The sequence below is a fragment of the Sus scrofa genome, chromosome 2 (assembly GCF_054392235.1).
Source record: "Sus scrofa isolate SSC_HxYL_T2T_F1_AM1 chromosome 2, Sscrofa_HxYL_maternal_Yorkshire_Landrace_v2.0, whole genome shotgun sequence".
NCBI lineage: Eukaryota > Metazoa > Chordata > Mammalia > Artiodactyla > Suidae > Sus > Sus scrofa.
This window is the reverse complement of record NC_139384.1, coordinates 43,631,628-43,652,978: the sequence shown is the minus strand read 5'-3', so window position 1 is coordinate 43,652,978 and position 21,351 is coordinate 43,631,628. Positions and strand designations below refer to the sequence as shown.

Genomic DNA, 21,351 nt, shown 5'->3' with positions numbered 1-21,351 from the left:
TGGGAGGTGGGGGGGCGGCAGGAGGAGAAAAGAGGTGAGCAGCCCTGAACACTGCATCCTGGCCTTAAATGGTGCTTTGTTTAACCGGAACTACCTAGACACTGTGTAACCATAGCAACCACAAGTCGATATTTTAAAAGTTAAAAATAAGTCATGACATCTTACATGTTGTTGGAGATGCTGATGGCAAACTGCTTTTTTAAAGCATCATTACTCCATAAACCCAGTGGAGTAGGTTTGCAGGGATTCGTTTTCAACAAGTCATTCTCCAAGCTAGCCCTGAGGCCTCGGGACAGAACTCAGCAGGGGTGATGCGCAGATGGGGGCTTGTTGAAAGTTCCCTAAAAATGACACCCCAGGGCTGAAAGAGGAATATCAGGTCACCTGGTCTAACCACCCCCAAAGGGGTAAAATCCCTATCAGACCTTCCAGGGGACTGCTCAGGCAGTCTAGCTTGAATGCCTTGACTGATGGGGAGCTTACTACCCGACAGCCAGCTCATTTCCTTGTAGGCTGGCTCTGCCCATTAAGAGGACCCACAATCCGGCCAAGGTGAACTCAAGGTAAACAAAAAGAGCCCGATTCTGGGGTCGCAGAGGCCTGGTTTGAAACTCAGTTCTGTACATCTTAGCTGTGTGATGGTGGATGAGCCACTTAACCTCTCTGAGCCTTAACTGTCTCTCTTTAAATTCTGCCCGCTCTGAAAAGACAAAGGAGGTGAAAACACTCTGAAGTCACTGTCTTGGAGCTGCTGTTCTCGTGACCCCTTCTTTCTAGGTTTCTACAGATCCTAGCACAACACTCAGCCAGGGCAAGGGTCTGGAGAGAACTGTGTGAAGGAGAGGGCTGTGGGATGAAATGAAGTGCCCTCTGCCCTCTAAAGGTGGTGTTTCCCTCCACTGGGCACCCCCACCTTCTGGCCCTCCTCCTCGTGACCCTGGAGGCCAAGCTCTGGGGTTAAGGTCTTCCTCAGGGTGAGGGTGAGCCCACTCCCACCCCCGGGAACAACGAGTACTCACTGGGAAGGATGGTTTTGTACCGGTTCTTCCGCACCAGCCCAGGGATGTCATACTCTTTTGGATCCACAAAGTTCATGGGGATTTCCTGCCGGAGGAGGACACGGGGGAGTGAGTAGCAGTGGGCTGGCTTGAGTGCATGTATTCATCCAACAGATATTGACTGTTTTTTTTTTTTTTTTTTCTTTTTAGGGCCACATTCACAGCATATGGAGAGTCCCAGACTAGGGGTCGAATCGGAGCTGCAGCCCCTGGCCTACATCACAGCCGCAGCCATGCAGGATCCAAACTGTGGTCTTTGACCTACACCACAGGTCGTGGCAACGCTGGATCCTTAACCCCTTGAGTGAGGCCAGGGATCGAACCCCAGTACTATGGTTACTAGTTGGGTTCGTTTCTGCTGAGCCACCATGGGAACTCCAACAGATATTAACTATGAAATGAGATCATGCACATAAAACACATCTAGAATAGTCCTGGCATGCGCCGAGTGCCTAAGAAATGTTATTATCATTGTGAGGGTCAGCCTGGAACATAGGAGACACTCAGTAACTGGCTGATGAACAGAGGAGCACAGGAGAAAAAGTGACCTGGCCAATCACTCCCTTCTTCCACACTCCCCGTGCTGCAGCCATGCTGAGTGCTTTGCTGATCCATGCTCCTATCCTGGGTTGTGCTACTTGCTCTGTGGTAACATCCACCCCATCCTCATCTTCTCATGACCTGTCCGTTGTAAATGACACCTCTTCCGAGAAGCCTTCCCTGATTCTCCAGCCGGACTGGAGCCTCCTTCTGGGCTTCCGGGATTGTATTTGCCCCTCCTGAGCACTCTCTGTGTCAGGAGCTCCAAGTCCAAAATTCTCTGCCTGGAATGTGAGGTCTGCTCGAATCTGGCCTTATCCTATCGCCAGCTGCTCTCAAGGGATCCACCCTCCAGTCACCTTCAGCCTCCAGGTCTGAGCTCACGGACCAGTCACATCCCCCTTGATCTCCCCGCCATCATTCCAGCCTTTGAGGTTTACCTCTCGTCCCACCCCGTGTCCTCTGGGCTGACTCCCCAGGGCCTGGCTTCTCTCCGCCCCCTTCCCTCTGTCCACACGCTTGGCTTTTGGATACACTACAGGTGCCTTCTGTACAGCAAGGATCATAATACTCACCTTCTCGGGTGGTTGTCAGAATACAAAGAATAAAAAGCATGTGCAGAGGCGCCCACGGAGTGGGTGTGCGGGCCGAGTTCTTTCTCTCTGGGCAAGACTGACAAGGATCTACTGAACAGGAGAGGACAAAGGGACACAAACTCTTCCCTTAAGGGGAGGTGTGGCCAGAGGAACTCAGAGAGGTGGCCGAGGCTGGGAGGTGAGGAAGGCCTCCTAGGGGTCTCCAGGGTAGGGATGAGGCCAGCGAAGGCACGGCGGCTGGGAGGGCCCAGTCTGAAGTGGACAGTCCCTGGAGAGATGGGGGCATTCATCCAGAAAAGAAGGCTGGGCTCACTCAACTCAGATAAGGCAGGCTGGGCCACAGGCTGGAGAATCTGGACCAGCGAGTCAGAGGGTGATAGAAGGCTTCCCGGAGCAGCTACTCAGAGATTAGAGCCATCCTGTCCACGTAGGGAGCAGGGTGGCCTGGGGCCGGGGGGACCTGTGAGGGGGGCACCCAGTTCCCCATCTCTCTGGCCTCTCCAAGGAGGGACTCTCCCAAATGCTCCTGGCCTCTTGCCCATCCTGCCCATGGAGGTGGACGAGTTACCTGCTGAGTGTGTTTAATTGAGGAACTGGGCTTTCGGGCCCCAGCCCTTTCCTTCCCCCTCCTCTCCTGGCCCTCCTGCCAAGAATTACAGGGCTTCCCCTATGGGGTGAGGCCAGTGATGTGCCAGCGTCATCCCAGGTGGGTGGGTGGAAAGTCTGTTCATCCTGGTGGCTGCTATCAGGAGGCTCACTACTGCTACATACCTCATCCTTATGTTAAACTTCTCCTTCATCAGCAAAAATAAAGGAGGGGGTTCTGTGATCTTCTGTGTCCCAGATCTTTTTTTTTTTTTTTAAAGGGCCGCACCTGCGGGATATGGAGGCTCCCAGGCTAGGAGTTGAATCGGAGCTACAGCTGCCAGCCTATGCCATAGCCACAGCAATGTGGGATTTGAGCTGCATCTGCAACCTACACCACAGCTCACGGCAATGCTGGATCCTTAACCCACTAAGCAAGGCCAGGGATCGAACACACAACTTCATGGTTCCTAGTTGGATTCGTTTCTGCTGCACCATGAAGGGAACTCCATGTCTCAGCTCTTAACTGGCTAAATGCTCAGGCCGGTAAAACAGGGGTATCCATTTATTGGGCCCCTCAAAGTCTGACAGGAGGCAGCTGGATGCTGCTGCAGAATTTAAGGGAGGTGACCAGGACCACCCTAAGCTGGAGCCCCAGAACCAGAGAGATTTCAGAGGATGGGCAATGTTTGGTGATGTCAGGCAGAGGGTGGGGTAGGAAAATGGGAGAGTCAGACAAGGAGGCTGTGTAAGGCTTTCAGAGCACAGTCCTAGGAGATCAAGACTTGGGAATGCCTCAAACACCCATCACTCGATGGGCCCTTGGTACACATTCTGCATCTCTTGAATCCTTGCATCACCCCTGTTATTTATTTATTTTTGTCTTTTTGCCATTTCTTGAGCCGCTCCCGCGGCATATGGAGGTTCCCAGGCTAGGGGTCGAATTGGAGCTGTAGCTGCTGGTCTACACCACAGACACAGCAATGCGGGATCTGAGCCGCATCTGCGACCTACACCACAGCTCACGGCAATGCCGGATCCTTAACCCACTGAGCAAGGCCAGGGATTGAACCCGCAGCCTCATGGTTCCTAGTTGGATTCATTAACCATTGAGCCATGATGGGAACTCCACCCCTGTTATTTTTATGCCCATTTTCCAGATAAGAAACTGAGGCCCAGAGGGGAAGCCGCTTGCCCAAGCCAGTGGGAGAGCTGAGAACAAAATGACATTCCTCTATCAGGTACTGAGTTCGGGGTACTCTGCTCCAAAGCCTTGCTGGGTGGGTGGGGGAATTAACAAGCAGAAAGGGCTGCCCCTGCAGGGTAGCTGGCTCAGGGTGACTCACAAAGAATTCTGCCTGCAGCAGGAAGGGGTCCAGGGCCTTCTCGTGAAGCTCCTCAGCCTGGAGGACACGGGAAGCGCTGAGCAGGTACTCACGGGCTGACTCCTCTCGCGGGGACATGAGATAGCCGAAGCCCTCCTCGTTGCAGCCCGGCGTGCACATGTCCAGGGTCAGGGAGACGTTGGAGCCCCTCCTGGAAGGACCGGGAAGGGGGGGTGAGTATTGGGGTAGGGAGGGCCACTGTCTTGGGGACCTTGGAGCAAGAAGATGAGGGCGAGATGGGGGTAGGAACCGAGTGAGCTCCCGGGAGAGGAGTGGGTGTGACATTACCCCTGACGCAGGGAGCAGGAGGCTCAGCCCGGAGGATTAGGTCTGTCTCCCATCACCTGTCGCCTGCAGCAGACTAGCGAGCTGGGGCCCTGATTTCAAAGGTTCTGTGCAAGGCCATCCCAGCACCCCTCTTCCCCATACTCTCCTCTGTCACTGCTGGAGGCAGTTCCCAGCCTTGTGGTCCAAGAGGCTCACAGAGTGAGGGGTGCCTGGCCAGAGCAGAGAAGCAGGGCACGACCCCCTGTATCCCAGCCATGGGATTGGCAGTCTGCAAGAACGACTCATCGAGGGGAGGCCAGGATCCCTGGCTGCCTGGGAAAGGGGGGTCGCAGGAGTAGCCCAGCAGCAGCAGCAGCAGCAGCAAGGATGAGCAAACTGAATCAACACTATTGTGCTCAAAGTCTGAGGGCACAGAACAGGAAGGCCCTCATAACACTGAAAGGGACACTGGGTCCCAGAGGGGACAAGAACTGTTCAAGCTGGCACAGTAAGGGGGTGGCAGAGCATAAAGAAAAAGCTAGGTTTTCTGACTCTTGTCCAGTGCTCTTTCCATAGCATCATGTGGGCAACTCAATCCTGCTGTGATCTGGCTTACCCAGCCAGGCTCCGAAAAGAAGTTTTTCTTTTTTTTTTTTGGTTTGTTTTTAATTTTTTGTTTTGTCTTTTTTTTTTTTTTCCCATTTCTAGAGCCGCACCCCTGGCATATAGAGGTTCCCAGGCTAGGGGTTGAATCAGAGTTGTGGCCACCGGCCTACACCACAGCCAGAGCAACGCGGGATCTGAGCCACGTCTGCGACTTACACCATAGCTCATGGCAATGCCAGATCCTTAACCCACTGAGCAAGGCCAGGGAACGAACCTGCAATCTCATGGTTCCTATTCGGATTCGTTAACCACTGCGCCACGACGGGAACTCCAAGTTTGTTTTTAATTTTTGTTCTTGCTTTTTAGGACTGCCCCTGCAGCATATGGACGTTCCCAGGCTAGGGGTCTAATTGGAGCTGTAGGTGCCAGCCACAGCAGGATCTGAGCCATGTCTGTGACCTACACCACAGCTCATGGCAATGCCGATCCTTACCCCACTGAGTGAGGCCAGGGATCGAACCTGCGTCCTCATAGATGCTAGTCAGATTCGTTTCTACTGAGCCACAAAGGGAACTCCTGAAAGGAGGGTGTTGACACCTCCCAACACGTGCTCTGTGGAATACTATGAGACAGTATAAAAGTAGGGTTCTGGGGTCAGACGATCTTGAGGAATGCCATACACTACTCCTGTTGATCGATAATGACCACAAGCATGTTAAAGGCCCTGACAAGTCCTACAGCAAAGAAACCTTACTCAGACCACAAGCGTGTATGTGTGAGTGTGCACGAGCATACACTTGTGTATGACTACGTGTTCCTACGCTGGAATAATATTTTTTAGCATTCACCTTGGGGCATTCTGCTCTACATGAATCAGAGCTGAAGAACATGTGTCCATACTGGCGGGGCTATGAGGTCAGCCCTGCTGTGGGCACTGGGAATCAGAGTCAAGCGTCTGCCCTTCTGATCAGGAGCTGAGAGCTCCAGGGCCCACAGAGCCCACCCCTCCTCCACCCCTCCCACCTCTCCTGCAGACCCATGGACTTGACGGTCAGTGAGGCGGGGTCGGCCTCAGGTTTGATGTCCATCACACAGTCAAACACAGGCGTCTCAGGGACGGGATCCAGGTCCAGGAAGTCATCTTCAACCTTCTCCTCCATCCACTCCGAGTAGGTGAAGGAGGGCTGACGGCTCACAGACTGGCGCCTGTCTTCGGGGGGCAGTGGGGCGGGTGGCTCTGGTGGAGCCCTCAGGAGGTACCACACCTAGTTGGGGGCATATGGCATCATGGACCTAGGACCCTGCTGGCTTCTGCCCTGGGGGAAGGGGTATCCATGGGATTGAGTCTCCCACCCCTCTATGTGTTTGGAGCAGACCTGCTCTCCTGGGAGGTGTCTGCACGGCACAGCCCCTCACCAAGATGGGAGGTTCCATCCCTACCATGTCCTCCCAGCCCCTCTCCCTCCCCAACCCTCAGGTTCTTGTGGATTGAAACCTTCTTGGTGGGGTGGCGGGTTCCTCCTCTGGTCTTCTCCCTGCCTCAGCCCCTTTCCCCAGTCGATAACACTGCAAACCAGGTTTGAGAAAAAAGGCGCCCCTCCCCCCAGGCTGGGGACACTGGTGGAAGGAGACAGGAACCCCATCCTCCGCCCTACCCTGAATGTCCAGTCTGTCCATCAAATGGGAGCAGGTGGGGATTGGGTCTCAGGGTCATGGCGGCATGGGGAGCACCAAGGTCAGGTTAGGAGGGGCCTTACCAGGGTGGTGAGGAGGACCACAGACAGAGAGGCCAGCAGCAGACAGGGGATGCCCCAGGTCCCAACGCCCAGCCAGGCCTGGGGAACATCAGACAAACAGGTCAAGGTGATGGGGGTGGGGGAGGCAGGCAGAGCACTCATCTGTTTCAACAGGGTCAAAATCAAGGCTCTGAAAACTTTGGAGCCCGTCTGAGTGGGGGACAGGGGGAAGTACTTCAGGGGCCACTAAGTATCTTCCAAATGCAAAGAAGCCCCACACAGGGCCCCAGCTTACTCACCGAGGGTCCCAGCTGCTCCAGGAGCGAGAGCACAGAGGAGATGAGGTCGGTGGCATTCTGCGACCAGAAGGGGCCATAGCCGCTGAGCCAAAGCATCCCGCAGGCAAGCTGGGGCAGCCGGGGCAGGGGGTGGACAGCACACTGAGTACAGAGCCATGGCTCCTTGACCCCATACCACCCCCCACCATGAGCTCGCCTTCAGCCTCTACCCAGCCCCCCAGAGTTCAGACTGCATAGCTGAGGGAAGGGCCCAGGGCTCTCCCTGGAGAAGAGCTGACTCAAGGGAGCCAAGAGTAAGCCCTTCCCAGAGGGAACCCCACCCCCAAACCCGCCAGGTACCTACAGAAAAAGGAGCATCCCCCCAGAGATGCCTCCATAGACAGGAAGTCCCCAGAAGGACCCTCTCTGGGACAGGGGGTTGGGGGCTGGGCCTGTGTTCCTGTTTCAGAGCATAGGGTGTGAGAGGCTTAGCTATTGGGGCTGTGGCTCAGAACCCCAGGCTTCTCCTCACACCAGCCCCAGGGACACCCAGAAGGTCCCTGGTCCCCCGTGTCCTCGAGCGGCCATCTTGGGGGAGGACGTGGAGGCCTCTTCCTCCAGCCGCCCGCTCTCTGGGCCCTGCGAGGCCTGTGATGTCCTTACCAGGAACTGGGAGGCAGCCAACAGGCACAGGCTGCTCCTGACAGTGAGGGAGGGGCTCCCAGGGCCCCGAGGTGGCGGCTTCTGAGCTGGCTCTGAGGGCGGTGCAGGAGGTGGGGGCGGTGGCATCTCTCTCGGAGAGGCTGCGGGCCCCTCGGCCTGGTCCAGCGCCTCCATCCCTACCGGCGGGGGGAGACCTGCGGAAGGAAGGCCGACACGCGGCGATGACCGGGCCCTGCCGACCTGGCGGGCCGCTCCTTCTGGGGTTGCTGCGGCTTCCACTCCACCGGGATCAGTCAGCGTGGCTCCACTTCCAGCAGTCACCCTCGATTAGCAAAGCAATATTCACCTACCTTCGTCAGAAAGAGCTAAGTGTGGGTGGACAAATTATTTCTCTTTTATTTCTCCAGTAACAGAGTTAAAATGGCAGGAGGTTTTTTTTTTTTTTTTTTTCAGGGAGTTAACATCGTGGTGTTTACGCAGCTTCATTCTTTCCCATTTCTTAAGGAAACAAAAAATAACCACCTCAAACTCAATTAAAAGAGAGAGGGAGGAAAAAAGAAGAAGAAAAAAAAAAAAAAGGCGCAGCATAACCAGGCCGTGACCCTCAACAGCCCACCCACATCTGTCCTCTGGGTTTCTGTCTTCTGTGTTCCATGCCCTGACTGGGCAGTGGACAATGTCACAGCCACAGCCCCTCCCCCACCTCCAGACCCCCACGGTGAATGGGGGGGGCAGTCAGGAGGGCAAGGAGGAAATTCTTGGTGTAGAAGAATTGGTATTAAATGCCTGGAACATGGTTCTGGGTCTGTCCCTAGTTGTGTGACCTTGGGAGAGCCACCCCCTCTCTGGATCACAACTTCCACACCTCAGAAAGGGGAGTTGGGCTCACATGGATTCCTAGCTGTGCCTTACAGAGCCCGAGGTGCTTCTCAGGTGCACGAGCTATGATCCTAGGCCTGTGCCTCAACCGGGGAAGTGTTTGATATCATTCCATCTACTGGATCTCCTCAAAGATGATTCGACACAAGGTTCCACTGCTAAACAAGTCTGAACACCACTGGCCAAGCTCTGAGGTCCCAGTGGAGTGCGAGGATTTCAGCTGCTGAGTCCCAGATGTTGGAGTTCCCCATCCAAACCCACATAGTTCAGTCTGCTGCCAAGAAGAGACGGCCCAGCAAAACGGACACATACAGCTTGGCAGTGGGGGTGCGATGGTCCCCATGTCACTGTGCATATGGAAAAACAGACTCCTTTTATGGTTGGCAGACAATGCCTATGGCCAAGACCACAAGAAACCAACAGAGTTGTTTGTCTTCCGGGACAAATATTTACTGAGCACCTCCCATCACCTGAATCAACAGTGCGGTGCTGAAAGCTGGCTCCTGGAGATACCTGTCTTTCTTTCTTTTTCTTTTTAGGGCCAAACCTGTGGCAAATGGATGTTCCCAGGCTAGGGGGCGAAACAGAGCTGCAGCTGCTGGGCTACACCACAGCCACAGCAACCCTGGATCCGAGCCGAGTTTGTGACCTACACCTCAGCTCAGGGCAACACCGGATCCTTAACCCACTGAGCGAGCCCCAGGGATTGAACCTGCAACCTCATGGTTACTAGTCGGATTCTTTCTGCTACATCACAACGGGAACTCCGAGATAGCTATACTTCTATCCCAGGCTCCTCCTTCCAAACCTTGACCCTGGGTGGCTCCCCACCTGCTGTGTTCCTGCCATACTCCTTGGCAGCATCTTGGGTGGGCCCCTGCCCTGTGTTGCGCACATCCTGTCCGCTCCACCAGGAACATCTCTCCAACATCCTGGCTCCTGAAGTAGGCTCTCCCCTCTCACACACACACTCAGCAACCCATCCCTCCTTCACACGACCACCAGCAGCAAGACACCTGGAGTGTGCACAGCCCTGCTTCGAGTGCTTCACACACGGTAATCTATCCTTTCTTCGTGGTACCCCTACGAAGCTGGCACTACATTATCCTCATTTTACAGAAGAGGAAGATGGGGTGCAGGGAGGTTACGAGACCTGCCCAAGGTCATCTAGATAATAAGTGGTTGAGGTGGGTTTGAACCGAGGCACTTTTTCAGGCTCTGAGCTGTTACACCCACAAGAGTTTGTAAAAATCGTTTGCTGAATATCCTTTCCCCCAGTCCTCTCCAAGTTCCAGGAGGGCAGAGGCAGTATCAGTTTTGTTCATCGTGACTGTCTATAGCATCAAGCACCGGTCCTGGCATGGAAGTCTACAACAAATATCCTAAATGATTGAGGGACGATGGGTGATAAATGATGATGATCATACATTCTCTGAAAAGCTGTGATAAAGACTGTAGCTACTACAGATGAAACATCCAGCATGGCACCTGGCATCGAGTAAGTGCTCAAAAAAGGTCACACTATAATAACACATAATTCCTGCTTTCGAAAGGCTCAAGGCGGCTGAAAACAGATCAGTGGACACATGTTTATAAGGCCGTATATTAAGTGAAAAATCTAAGTGTTGGTGGATTTTGCCCAGGGAGGCTAGAGTTACTAACCACATGAGCAGACAGTTTAGACACTGGTCATCAAGGTGAGAAAGGAAAAGCCACTGCTAAGAGATGAATCACAGAGTTCCCATTGTGGCTCAGTGGAAACGAATCTGAGTAGTAGCCATGAGGACACAGGTTCGATCCCTGGCTTCACTCAGTAGGTAATGATCTGGTGTTGTCGTGAGCTATGCTGTAGGTTGTAGATGAGGCTCGGAGCTCGTGCTGCTGTGGCTGTGGCTGTGGCAGCAGCTGCAGCTCAGGTTCAACCCCTAGCCTGGGAACCTCCATATGCCGAGGGTGGGGGCCCTGGAAAGACCAGAAAAAAAAAAAAAAGAGAGATGGATGATATAGGAAGCCCAGAGTTTCCACTATTGGTAAGCAAAGGGTTGATTACTCAAGTGGCAAGTTCTCCACCCACACCTTCAGAAAACGCAGTCAATGTGTGATGGCAGATGTGGATGGGTGGGAGGGGAACAGCTCAGGGGAGACCTGGCTTGGCTTGTAAGACACACTCTGTGGACTTAGGGCAATTCCTTCTCCTCCCTGGATCTCAGTCTCCTCATCTGTGAGAATAGAAAGAACACAGTGCCCCTCAGACATTTCTGCCATCCTCAGAGAACAGGGGACATGGATCTTTGAGGGAAACCAGCAAATCACATGATCTTGGACTTTACTGCTTTGTTTTAAAATTCATGGGTGCTCTTTATTCTATTCTGTGGTATATCTGTGCTTGTTTTGATCTTAATGTGTTTTTTCCCCTCCCAAAGCTTTGAATCAAATTCATGCTTCAGGAAAATGTTCTACATTTATCCTGTGGCTCTGCCCTCAGGGGTACATGCACCCCAGTCTGAGAAGCCTGGAACTTGCCTGCAATAAAACATCATCATGCTGCCGTTAGAAATGACTGTGTAGATGAATATTTAATAACAGGGACAGAAATTTCGATGGTGTGAAATGGGAAAGACAAGGTTACAAAACAATCTGACCTCCTTGGCCCTTGAAATGAGGAAGGTATAAATGCGCAGATAAAAAGTGGAGAATCCCTGATGGATGGTGAGAGCTTAACCTGAGCGGTGCTTGGAGAGCTGGGCATGTACTAAGTGCTCAGTGAAGGTCATGCACGGTAAATGGGATTTTTTTTTTTTTTTTTGTGGTCTTTTTGCCTTTTCTAGGGCCGCTCCAGTGACATATGCAGGTTCCCAGACTAGGGGTCTAATCGGAGCTGTAGCTGCTGGCCTATGCCACAGCCACAGAAACACCAGATCCGAGCCGTCTGCGACCTACACCACAGCCCATGGCAACGCTGGATCCTTAACCTACTGAGCAAGGCCAGTGATTGAACCCGAAACCTCATGGTTCCTAGTTGGATTCCTTAATCATTTTGAGCCACGATGGGAACCCCCATGAATGGTAAATGGGAAGAAGAGAAGCCGGGTAGCAACATTTGTCCTCTGGGGGAGGGTGAGAGTAGAGAGATTTTTTTCATTGTTTATGTATTCTAGACTCTCACCAATGAGTAAATAGCCACATACACATGCAGATAAATATTTACACATACATCCACATATGTACCCATCATGCATATACTCATATATTTATACTGGGAAAAAATATATTTAAAAAGAGGTCACTGTTCTGAAGATGTTCAGATAGGATGAGGCCCGGTTAATATTCCCGGGTTCAGGGCTCTGATGCCCACCCATCACACCTAAATGCATGTGGAGGGACTTAAGAAACTGAGAGCCAGTGCCAGGATCTGTGAAACCCACCCAGCAGGCAAGCAGCCAATCAGAAGACAGGCCCCCCTGAGGATGCTCACATATCACTTTTGCATATGAAAGATGGTAGGTTAACTGCCTGGCACCTTATGGGGGTGGAAGAAAAACTGCAGGCTGGCGGGGGCCCTGTAAGCACCTCTCAGAGACAAAGGTGGAGGCTGTTTTTTTGCTATTAACCCACAGGATACCTGGCGGCCCTGAAAGCCAGATGAATTCAACTGATGGGTATTCACTGAGCACCTCGTAGATGCCTACCTTTCAGAGCAGTTTATTTAAAAGCTTTTCTGGGCAGAAATCTAAAAAAACTCATTTATTAATGGACTTTTTTTTGGGGGGGGGGAACGCACCCTGGGCAAGCAGAAGTTCCCAGGCCAGGGACTGAACTTGCACAACAACAGTGACCTGAGGCACAGAAGTGACGACTCTGGATCCTTAACCATTAGGTTACCAGGGAACTCTGCAATCTAACATTTTTTTTTTTACTCTGGAAGATACATCTTCAGACACACACTATCTTCTGCCCATAATTCTGGAAGGGATCCACAGACGTCAGGTTAAGAATCCATGATCTCAGGGGTGGGGAGCAGAGGTCTGTGATAAGGTGGTGGAAGTGGGGAGGTGGCGAACTGGGTTGACTTGAGTCCCTGCTCATGCATGTGTGAGTCTGACACACATTTATCGAGCACCAATTATATACTTTGCCAAGCACTAGGCGAGGCTCTGTGGATATAGCAGTGGACAGCACGGTGCCCACCCACTAGACCACAGAGGTCCTGAGCCCTTTTGTCCTCTGGCCTCTGGGTCCCACTCCTAGAGATCACACCAGCCCTTCTCCTCACCCTGCCCACCCTTGCACCCTGTCTTGCTCTGGAATGAGAACGCCACCCCCTTGGCAGGCTCTGTGGAGCCCCCAAGCTCTCATGTACACGCAGTGCCTTCTGCTCTCTCCACAGCCCCCATGAGGTAGACATTAGCATCATCAGCCCCGTTTTGCCCGGGAAAGGCGGCTGCTTGTGTCAAGGGCTGGCTTTTCAACAGTTCACAGCGAGGTAGCTGCTTGCCACGCATGAAGCCCTGACTCAGAGGCAGCTTGCGGATGGTGACAGAACATTGGGCTCCTCGCAGGCTGCCTCCTGTACAGGGTGAAGGGGATTTTCCAGGCATGGAAATCAGGCTGAGCCAGGTTAAGTGGCTTGCCCAAGTACGTGCAGAGCTGAGATGCAAACCCAGGCCTTCCCGGCACCAAGTGATCTTTCTGCTTTGCCACAATGCTTCTCAGGAAAGGGTTGCTGCAGTGAAGGAGGGTGATGAGGAGAGTGGGAAGGAGGGAGTTCCTGTGTCCGGGGGGCGCCTTGAACCCTCACCTGCTGCACAGGGGTGGCAGTGCAGCTTTTGTGCCTGATCCTGGCTGATGGCTCCTCAAAGGCTGTATGGGATGGAAGGAAGGAGCTCCCGAAGGCAGGAGCTTTGCAGCCCAGCCAGAGCTCTGAGGGCCTGGGCAAGGCACGCGGGCACACCACCTAAGCGTTTACCTGGGGCATGTAAAAACACCATGACCCCTCTCCTGCCACCTAGCACCCAAACTCCACCATTAAACAGCAGCCACGTTGTGCCCCAGGGCTGGTGCCACCGCAGATGAGAACCCATGGCTGCTCCTGTCAGTGACTCATCCTTGGAGCTGCCAGCTGCCAGCCACCGGAACTGGAGCCCAAGCCTGGCTCAGCCTGTTCCTGTTTTCATGACGAGGGAGCTTCTGTGCCATTCAGCTTTTCTTCCCTTTACTAACGTGGTCAGAAGGGACCTCCCCACCAGGCCTACCTAGTCACTGGGCCCTGACAGAGAGAATATCACCCTCAGCCCTGCCTGGGCTTCTATACCACAGACAGGCAGAGCCTGACAGGCCCTGAGGGGCATCTGGGGGGTCTGCTAGTTTCTCAGATGGGGAAGCTGAGGCCAACAGGGAAAGTGGCTTGTTGTGGATTGACTGCCAGCCACAGGCAGAGCCAGGACCACTGCTAGTTAACACTTACTGAGCACTCACCATGTGCAGGTGCCATTCTTTTTTTTCTTTTTAGAGCTACACCAGTGGCCCACGGATGTTCCTGGGCTAGGGATCAAATTGGAGCTACAGGTGCTGGCCTACACCACAGCCACACCCACTCCAGATCCGAGCCATGTCTGCGCCCTATGCCACAGCTTACGGCAACATCGGATCTTCAATCCACTGAGGCCAGGGATTCGATTGAGTCCTCATGGCTACTAGTTGGGTTCATAATCCACTGGGCCACAACAGGGACACCTTGCAGGTGCTATTCTAAGTGCCTCACATATAGCAGCACATTTAATCCTCACGACAATCCTAGAAGGTGCGGCTTTTACTCCCATTTTACAGATGAGGAAACTGAGGCACATGGACGTTAAGTCACTTGGCCAAGGTTGGCTAGTAAATGGGCAGAAGCTAGGACTAGAAGCCAGGCACTCTGTGGCAGGGCCCATACCATTAACCAACACACCAGAGGAGACCAGCTCAGGTGATCTGCTCTCCACACCGTATCCTCTTTAAGAAATCTCCAAGACTCCTGCTCCTCCATATTTTTACAAGTATGGCCTCATCTCCGTGGGAGATGGTGCTGGGCTCCACAGGGAGAGGAGAGAGAGAAGGAGAGAGACAGAGAAGGTGAGAGTGAGGGAGAGAGAAGACAGAGTGAGAGGCGCAGAGGGTGCTCAGGAGATGTGGAATGCTGAACTGAAGCCATCGCCTTGACCTTCAGCAGATGGGTCAGTGAGACCGGAGGGTACTGGCATCTCAGCCCTGGGGAAGAGTCCAAAAGTCATCCGAATGGGACTTTTCATTTGTGTGTTGTTTAAAGTCCATGTTCTGGAAGTCCATTGTGGCTCAGTGGTTAACCAATCTGACTAGCATCCATGAGGATGCGGGTTGATCCCTGGGCTTGCTCGGTGGGTTAAGGATCCGGCGTTGCTGTGAGCTGTGGTGTAGGTCACAGACGCGGCTCAGATCCCACATTGCTGTGGCTGTGGTGTAGGGTGGCAGCTACAGTTCCGATTGGACCCCTAACCTGGGAACCTCCATATGCTGCAGGTGCAGCCCAAAATGCCAAAAAAAAAAAAAAAAAAAAAAAAAAAGTAAAAGCAAAAGTAAAATAAAGTCGATGTTCTGGGGATTCGTCTCAAGGGAGGTGAGAAGTTGTACCACAAAGAAGGGGTTGGGCAGCTGCACTGTTCTCCCTCCTGTCTGAGGGAGAACTCTCCAGAAGTCTCCTCAATGACTTGCTTCAAGCTGGAGATTTCTTGGTTCTCGGACCAACACAAAGTGTAAGCCTGTGGGTCTGAGGTCTGGGCTAAGCAGGCACTGCCTCCTGCCAGTCACAGGACTGTATTTCATCCTTTTTCTTAGCAAGCTTGTCAAGGCTTGGTTCCAGCACCCCAGTGACTGTTTTATAAATACCCACTTCTTTGGTCTTTACAACTGTATGAGGTAGAGGGCTGTCCTTCTTTTACAGATAGGATAACAGAGGCCTGGGAGGCTAAGGGACCACCCAAGGCCATCGTGGCTTGTGGACAGAAGAGCCAGGACTCAGAGCCCAGCAGTGTGGCTGTAGCACCTGTCCTATGAACCAGACTTCATGCTGCCGTCCCAAGCTGGGCCTCTGCTGCTTCCTCCTCCTCCTCCTCCCTGTTGGGGGAAGTCAGCCTGAGAAGGAGCTGCAGCCCGTTCTAGGACAGAGGGGGCAAGCCTCCTCCCCTTGGCACAGTCTGCCACACTGAGGCTCGGGGTGGGGGTAGAGATGGGGGAGGGGCAGAGAAAAGCAGGATAGGAACCAAGGGTGACGCTTTGCCTAGAGACGGGGAGGCTGGTGGGGCTGGAGAGTTGTGCTAGGGAAGGGGGCCATTAAGAGGTGAAAATGGGGAGTTCCCGACGTGGTGCAGTGGAAACAAATATGACTTGTATCCATGAGGATGCGGGTTCGATCCCTGGCCTTGCTCAGTGGGTTAAGATCCGGTGTTGCTGTGAGGTGTGGAGTAGGTCGCTGACTCGGCTTGGATCCCATGTTGCTGTGGCTGTGGTGTAGGCCAGCAGCTACAGCTCCTATTCGACTCCTAGCCTGGGAAATTCCATATGCTGTGGGTGCGGCCCTAAAAAGCAATAATGATGATGATGGAGTTCCCGTCATGGCTCAGTGGTTAATGAATCCGACTAGGAACCATGAGGTTGCGGGTTCGATCCCTGGCCTTGCTCAGCGGGTTAAGGATCCAGCATTGCCCTGAGCTGTGGTGTATGTTGCAGACGTGGCTTGGATCCCGAGTTGCTGTGGCTCTGGTGTAGGTGGGTGGCTACATCTCCTATTGGACCCCTAGCATGGGAACCTCTGTATGCCTCGGGAGCGGCCCTAGAAAAGGCAAAAAGACAAAAAAAAAAAAAAAAAAAAAAAAAAAAGATGGTGATGATGATAATAATAATGCTGTTGGAAAGATGGCACTGATGGATTTGCTTGCCACAGGGTTGGCCACAAACTTTCACAACTTATGAAAAATGCATTTAAGTGAAAAGCAATAAGGAAGCACACCTGTAAAAAGACATATCTCCAGGACCTGGCCTTATCCAGTCCAGACCACAGCTCTTGCTGTCCCCATAAGTGGCTTTGTTTCTGGAGAGGAAGCTCCTTGTGGAGGCTCCTAGCGAAAGCTCTGGAGTCACTCAGACTTAGATATGAAGGCCGACTTAGCCATTTACTACTGTGTGACCTTGGGGAAGTGACTCCATCTCTCCTCTGGACAACAGATTCCTGAGACTTGCTGGTTAGAGTCTGAGGATACCAATAGGTAAAAAATGCCGAGTGCTTAGCTTGGTGCCTGGCACACGGAGAGTGCTCAGTAAGCAGCAGCCCGTTTAGAGAGGAGGGGGAAGGCAGGCCTGAGGGACAGGCAGGAGGACCTCCCTGGCATCTGCCAGGTGAGCCCCCCAGGAGGAGAGTGGGTGCCCCGCCCCCATGTGGGCAGGGGCTTTGAGGCTGCTGGCTGGTACCTGGGGTCAGTGCATGGAGTGGGCATGGGCTGGGGGTGGCGGAAGCGGGGCAGCTTTGTCTCTGTCAGTTAATTAAATCTGAAATGCTCACAAGCTTTCAAAACAAAAGGCAACTCAAGTACTCTTTGGATGGGATATAATAAAATGGTTCTATCTGAAATTGCAAACAGCTTTGTGGCTGCAAACAAAGGCTCAGTTCTTTGTGCCTCTGTAGAGCGGAGGCCCAGAAGTACAAGGGTGAAAAGGGTCAATGAAACTCTGCGGGTGCAGTGCCCTCCCTCCCTCCAGCCCTGGCGAGAACTAAAAGATCCAACAGAGAGGCTCTTGGCCTGGTGGGGTGCGGTGGGGTGGGGGAGGTCCCAGGTGCCCGAGACTTCAGCACAGATGCATGGGGAGGGAGGGACAGACCTGGGAGAGGCTCCTGCTCTACCTCCCACTTCACAGATCAGGAAACCGAGGGCAGAGAGTAAGAGGCAGAACCAGGCTTGACACACACGTCTTTAACCCTCTGGTTCAGTTCTCATTCATTAAGCCAGGATGGGATGCTTTGCAGGGGCTTCCTGTGGGTATCTGAAGGTCTGAGGCCTCCCTCCCTGGCAGCAGAAGCCTGGCTCCTGGCTCGGTGTTCCTTGGAAGGTGCCAGTAGGAGCTCTCAGAGGTCTGGGAAAGTCCAGGGGATAGGAGGTGAGCAAGAGTGAGTGACTCAAGGCCCTCAGAGACGGATGTGCTGACCAACCTCAACCCTCCAGAGGTCGCTGCTGCCCTCAGATAATGCTCATCAACTGGGGAGGCTGTCAGCGTTGGCTGACAGCTGTCAAGTGTCAAGAGGCCCGGGGGGCGGTTCTACTTCTATGACTAGTGAGCTGTGTGACCCCAGGCATCTCACTGTCTCTGGGGGCCTCAGAGGTCTCCTGTAAAAAAATTTTTTTTTTTTTTTCCAGGGCTGTACCCACAGCATATGGAAGTTCCCAGGACAGGGGTCAAATCAGAGTTATAGCTGCTGGCCTACGCCACAGCCACAGCAACTGGGGATCTGAGCCACATCTGCGACCTACACCATAGCTCATGGCAACAGTGGATCCTTAACCCACTGAGCAGGGCCAGGGATTGAACCCGCATCCTCATGAATTCTAGTCGGGTTCATGAACCATTGACCCACGAAGGGAACTCCCCTTCTGTAAATTTAAAGAGTGTGCCTAGGGGTTTTTAAGGTCCCTTCCAGTGCTAAAGATTCACTCTTGCCTTGAAAAAACCTAATCTGAGGCCCTGCTTTAGTTTCGTTCAATGGCTTCCTCTTGTTCTCAGGGTGAAGACCCAGATCCCTGCCTTTGCCATCAATTAAGGCCCAGCATGTTCTGGCCCCTGCATGTCTCCCCAGCCTCCACCCACACCATTTCCTCCTGGTTCTCTTGTGTTCCAGCTTCCTCCAGATTCCCTGCTAGCACTAGTCTGGGAAGTAGAAAAATCTAGAAACAAGTGCTTCTGCTCAAATAGTCCTAGGAAGCAGGGAAGCTGAAGTTGCCTCCTGTGCTGTGTTGGGGGTGGGGGGCAGCTGCATGCCCTTCGCTTGGGGGAGCTGGCAGCCTGTGTCCAGAGACATGCCAGGGAATACTACGCAGGCCTCGAGAGCAAAGGGTCAGAGGACATATGGCACGAAGAAGGATCTCAGAAACAGTGCTGAGCAAAAAGAATGAGATCTACAACAACACAATAGGTGAAAATTTCAAAAAAACGGGCGCACAAAATACTGCCACCCATTCTGCAAAAGCACACAGAAACCAACAAAACACACTCTAAACACGTTAACTATGGAGAGAAGGGACGTGGTGGTGGGAGACAAAGAGAATACCTAAGGGAATGAAGCCAGAGAGCCCTGGGGGCTCCCCTGAAGACAACAGGGGCCACACACAGAGGAGCAAGGCTGACCACACTCTTTTTTTTTTTTTTTTTTTTTTGGTCTTTTTGCCTTTTCTAGGGCCACTCCCATGGCATATGGAAGTTCCCAGGCTAGGGGTCTAATGGGAGCTGCAGCCACCAGCCTACACCACAGCCACAGCAACATGGGATCCAAGTCACGCCTGCAACCTACACCACAGTTCACAGCAATGCTGGGTCCTTAACCCGCTGAGCAAGGCCAGGGATCGAACCCGCAACCTCATGGTTCCTAGTCGGATTCGTTAACCAGTGTGCCACAACAGGAACTCCCAAGGTTGGCCACACTCTAGAATCTACATGAATCATGACTGCTTCCTTCCCCTCAGTAAAAACCCAACCCAACCGCTGAGCTGGAAGCGGGCAAGGTCCAGTGGGGAAAAGGATGAAGGAAAGCAGAGGGCCCTTCATCCCGTCTGCAGTGGCAGTGGGAGAGTCACAGAGAGACGAGTCTGCTCCTGCTGCCTTGGGAATCCACTGCCCTGAAGGGGGAAAGGCTTGTGGACGTAGGGAAGCAGAGCCACCTGTCAAGGAGACCCCTGAGTCGTCCCTTCTCCCAACTGGCTCACCCACGTGACATGCTGTGAGTCATTTCGCTGGCTCTCTACAGGGGGGCGGGTTCCACGCCTTGGTGACTGTCTCACAGATCCCCCTGCAGGATTAATGAGTCCCCATGAAGATCCCTGGGGCCGGTTCAGCCCTGGGCTCTGGGCATGCCAGGCTGAGCGGCTTACCTGGGGGGAGGGGACTCACCCCAGAGGGTCCCCACTACCCCTCTTGCCTGGCAAGCGTTAATTAATGTTTTCCAAAATGATTCTGGAAAATATGAGGGGGGGAATCCAGAAGCATAAAGAAAACCCAAGTCATCCACAATCCTACTGCACTGAGAAAGGCACTGGTTTCCTTTAGAGACTCTTCTGGTATTTTTTTCTATCATTGTGGGTGGATTTTTTTTCTCCACAGACCATTCTGCGTACAGTGGGCTCTCTGTACCTGTGGGTTCCTCATCGGTGGATACGGAAGGCATATGCCATTTTATACAAAAGACTTGGGCATTAGTGGATTTTAGTGTCTCCTGGGGACCCTGGAACCAATCCCCTACAGATACGGAGGGACAGCTGTAAAGGCAAATCCTGAGAATATGCCTCTTTGGGTTTCAAGGATTCCATTTTTCAGCAGTATGGCAGACAGCTGGAGGTGCCCTAATAATCCCTGCCTCCTGGTCTTCACACCAAAGTGTCAGATATGGAAGAAAAGCTTTCTTGGCCTTTCTATCCCAACCCGGCAGCAGGTGACTACAGCTGAGTGAATGACCTCCTGTTGATGCCGCAGGGAACAGAAGAACCACCCAGCTGAGACCTGCGTGACCCTCTGAATCATAAACAAATAGAATAGCAGCTGTTTTAAGTCACTAAGTTTTGAGACAGGCAGCAATAGGTAACCAAAGCACAGGTCGAGACTTGAAGAAATGAGTGTAAATGGGAGGAAGAGGCCTTTTTTTTTTTTTTTTTTTTTTTTTAAAGGTATTAAAAAGTTCCCAGAATTCCCGTTGTGGCTGAGTGGTAATGGATCTGACTAGTATCCATGAGGACTGACTTTGAACCCTGGCCATGCTCAGTGGGTTAAGGATCTGGCATTGCCGTGAGCTGTGGTGTAGGGTGCAGACGTGGCTTGGATCTCGTGTTGCTGTGGCTACTGCATAGTGGCAGCTGCAGCTATGATTAGACCCCTAGCCTGGGAACTTTCATATGCCATGGGTGTGGCCCGAAGAAAGAAAGCAAAAAATTAATAAAATAAGATAAAGTAAAATAAAAAAGTTCCTGAGAGCTGGGGTGATTAGTCCTGAGCCAAGTCATGCAGAAAGGTGACAGCATCTGTCACTGCATATCTTAGTTATGCAACGGATGCCCACTGTCTGAAAGGGCTGTAGCATCGACCTGTTGTGGAGACAGGGGACTCAACCAGATGGCCTCTTTTTTTTCCAGTTGCAAAGACTCTCTTTCCAGTTTCACTGTATATCCAGGTAACGCCTAAGAATATCAGAACTATTTCTATACCAGTGAAGGAAAATGCATGACTGGATTTTCCAGAAGGTCTGGCTCCTCTTCCTACCTGACTTTGCAAGCAGACAACACTCCTCCATGTGTCTGCTGGTTCTGTGAGGTCCCCAGCCAGTGGTGAGGGGGTCATGGAAGATACACAAAGCTATGTGAGCCACTCTACTTCTGAAGGACTGGCCTGGGACTTGATGCCTGGGCCATGGGAACATGCAAATGTTTTATTTGTTTGTTTATACTCCACACCCTGGAACAACTGTCATCATCATTATTAGCGGCCATTTATGGAGC

The 21,351-nt window shown here is 52.7% G+C and overlaps 1 protein-coding gene across 13 annotated transcripts in view; it reads right to left on the bottom strand.

The window, feature by feature from the left end:
• PTPN5 (protein tyrosine phosphatase non-receptor type 5) overlaps window positions 1-21,351 on the bottom strand; it is a 64,086-nt gene that overhangs the window by 9,390 nt on the left and 33,345 nt on the right. For all 13 annotated transcript variants that reach the window (XM_085011793.1, XM_085011790.1, XM_085011792.1 and 10 more), the window contains 6 exons: window positions 7,715-7,908; window positions 7,073-7,180; window positions 6,795-6,872; window positions 6,061-6,302; window positions 4,126-4,315; window positions 1,020-1,104 (listed from right to left, as the gene is read on the bottom strand). In XM_085011793.1, coding sequence (XP_084867919.1) covers window positions 1,020-1,104; window positions 4,126-4,315; window positions 6,061-6,302; window positions 6,795-6,872; window positions 7,073-7,180; window positions 7,715-7,908 — 897 coding nt within the window. The remainder of the gene's footprint in view (window positions 1-1,019; window positions 1,105-4,125; window positions 4,316-6,060; window positions 6,303-6,794; window positions 6,873-7,072; window positions 7,181-7,714; window positions 7,909-21,351) is intronic.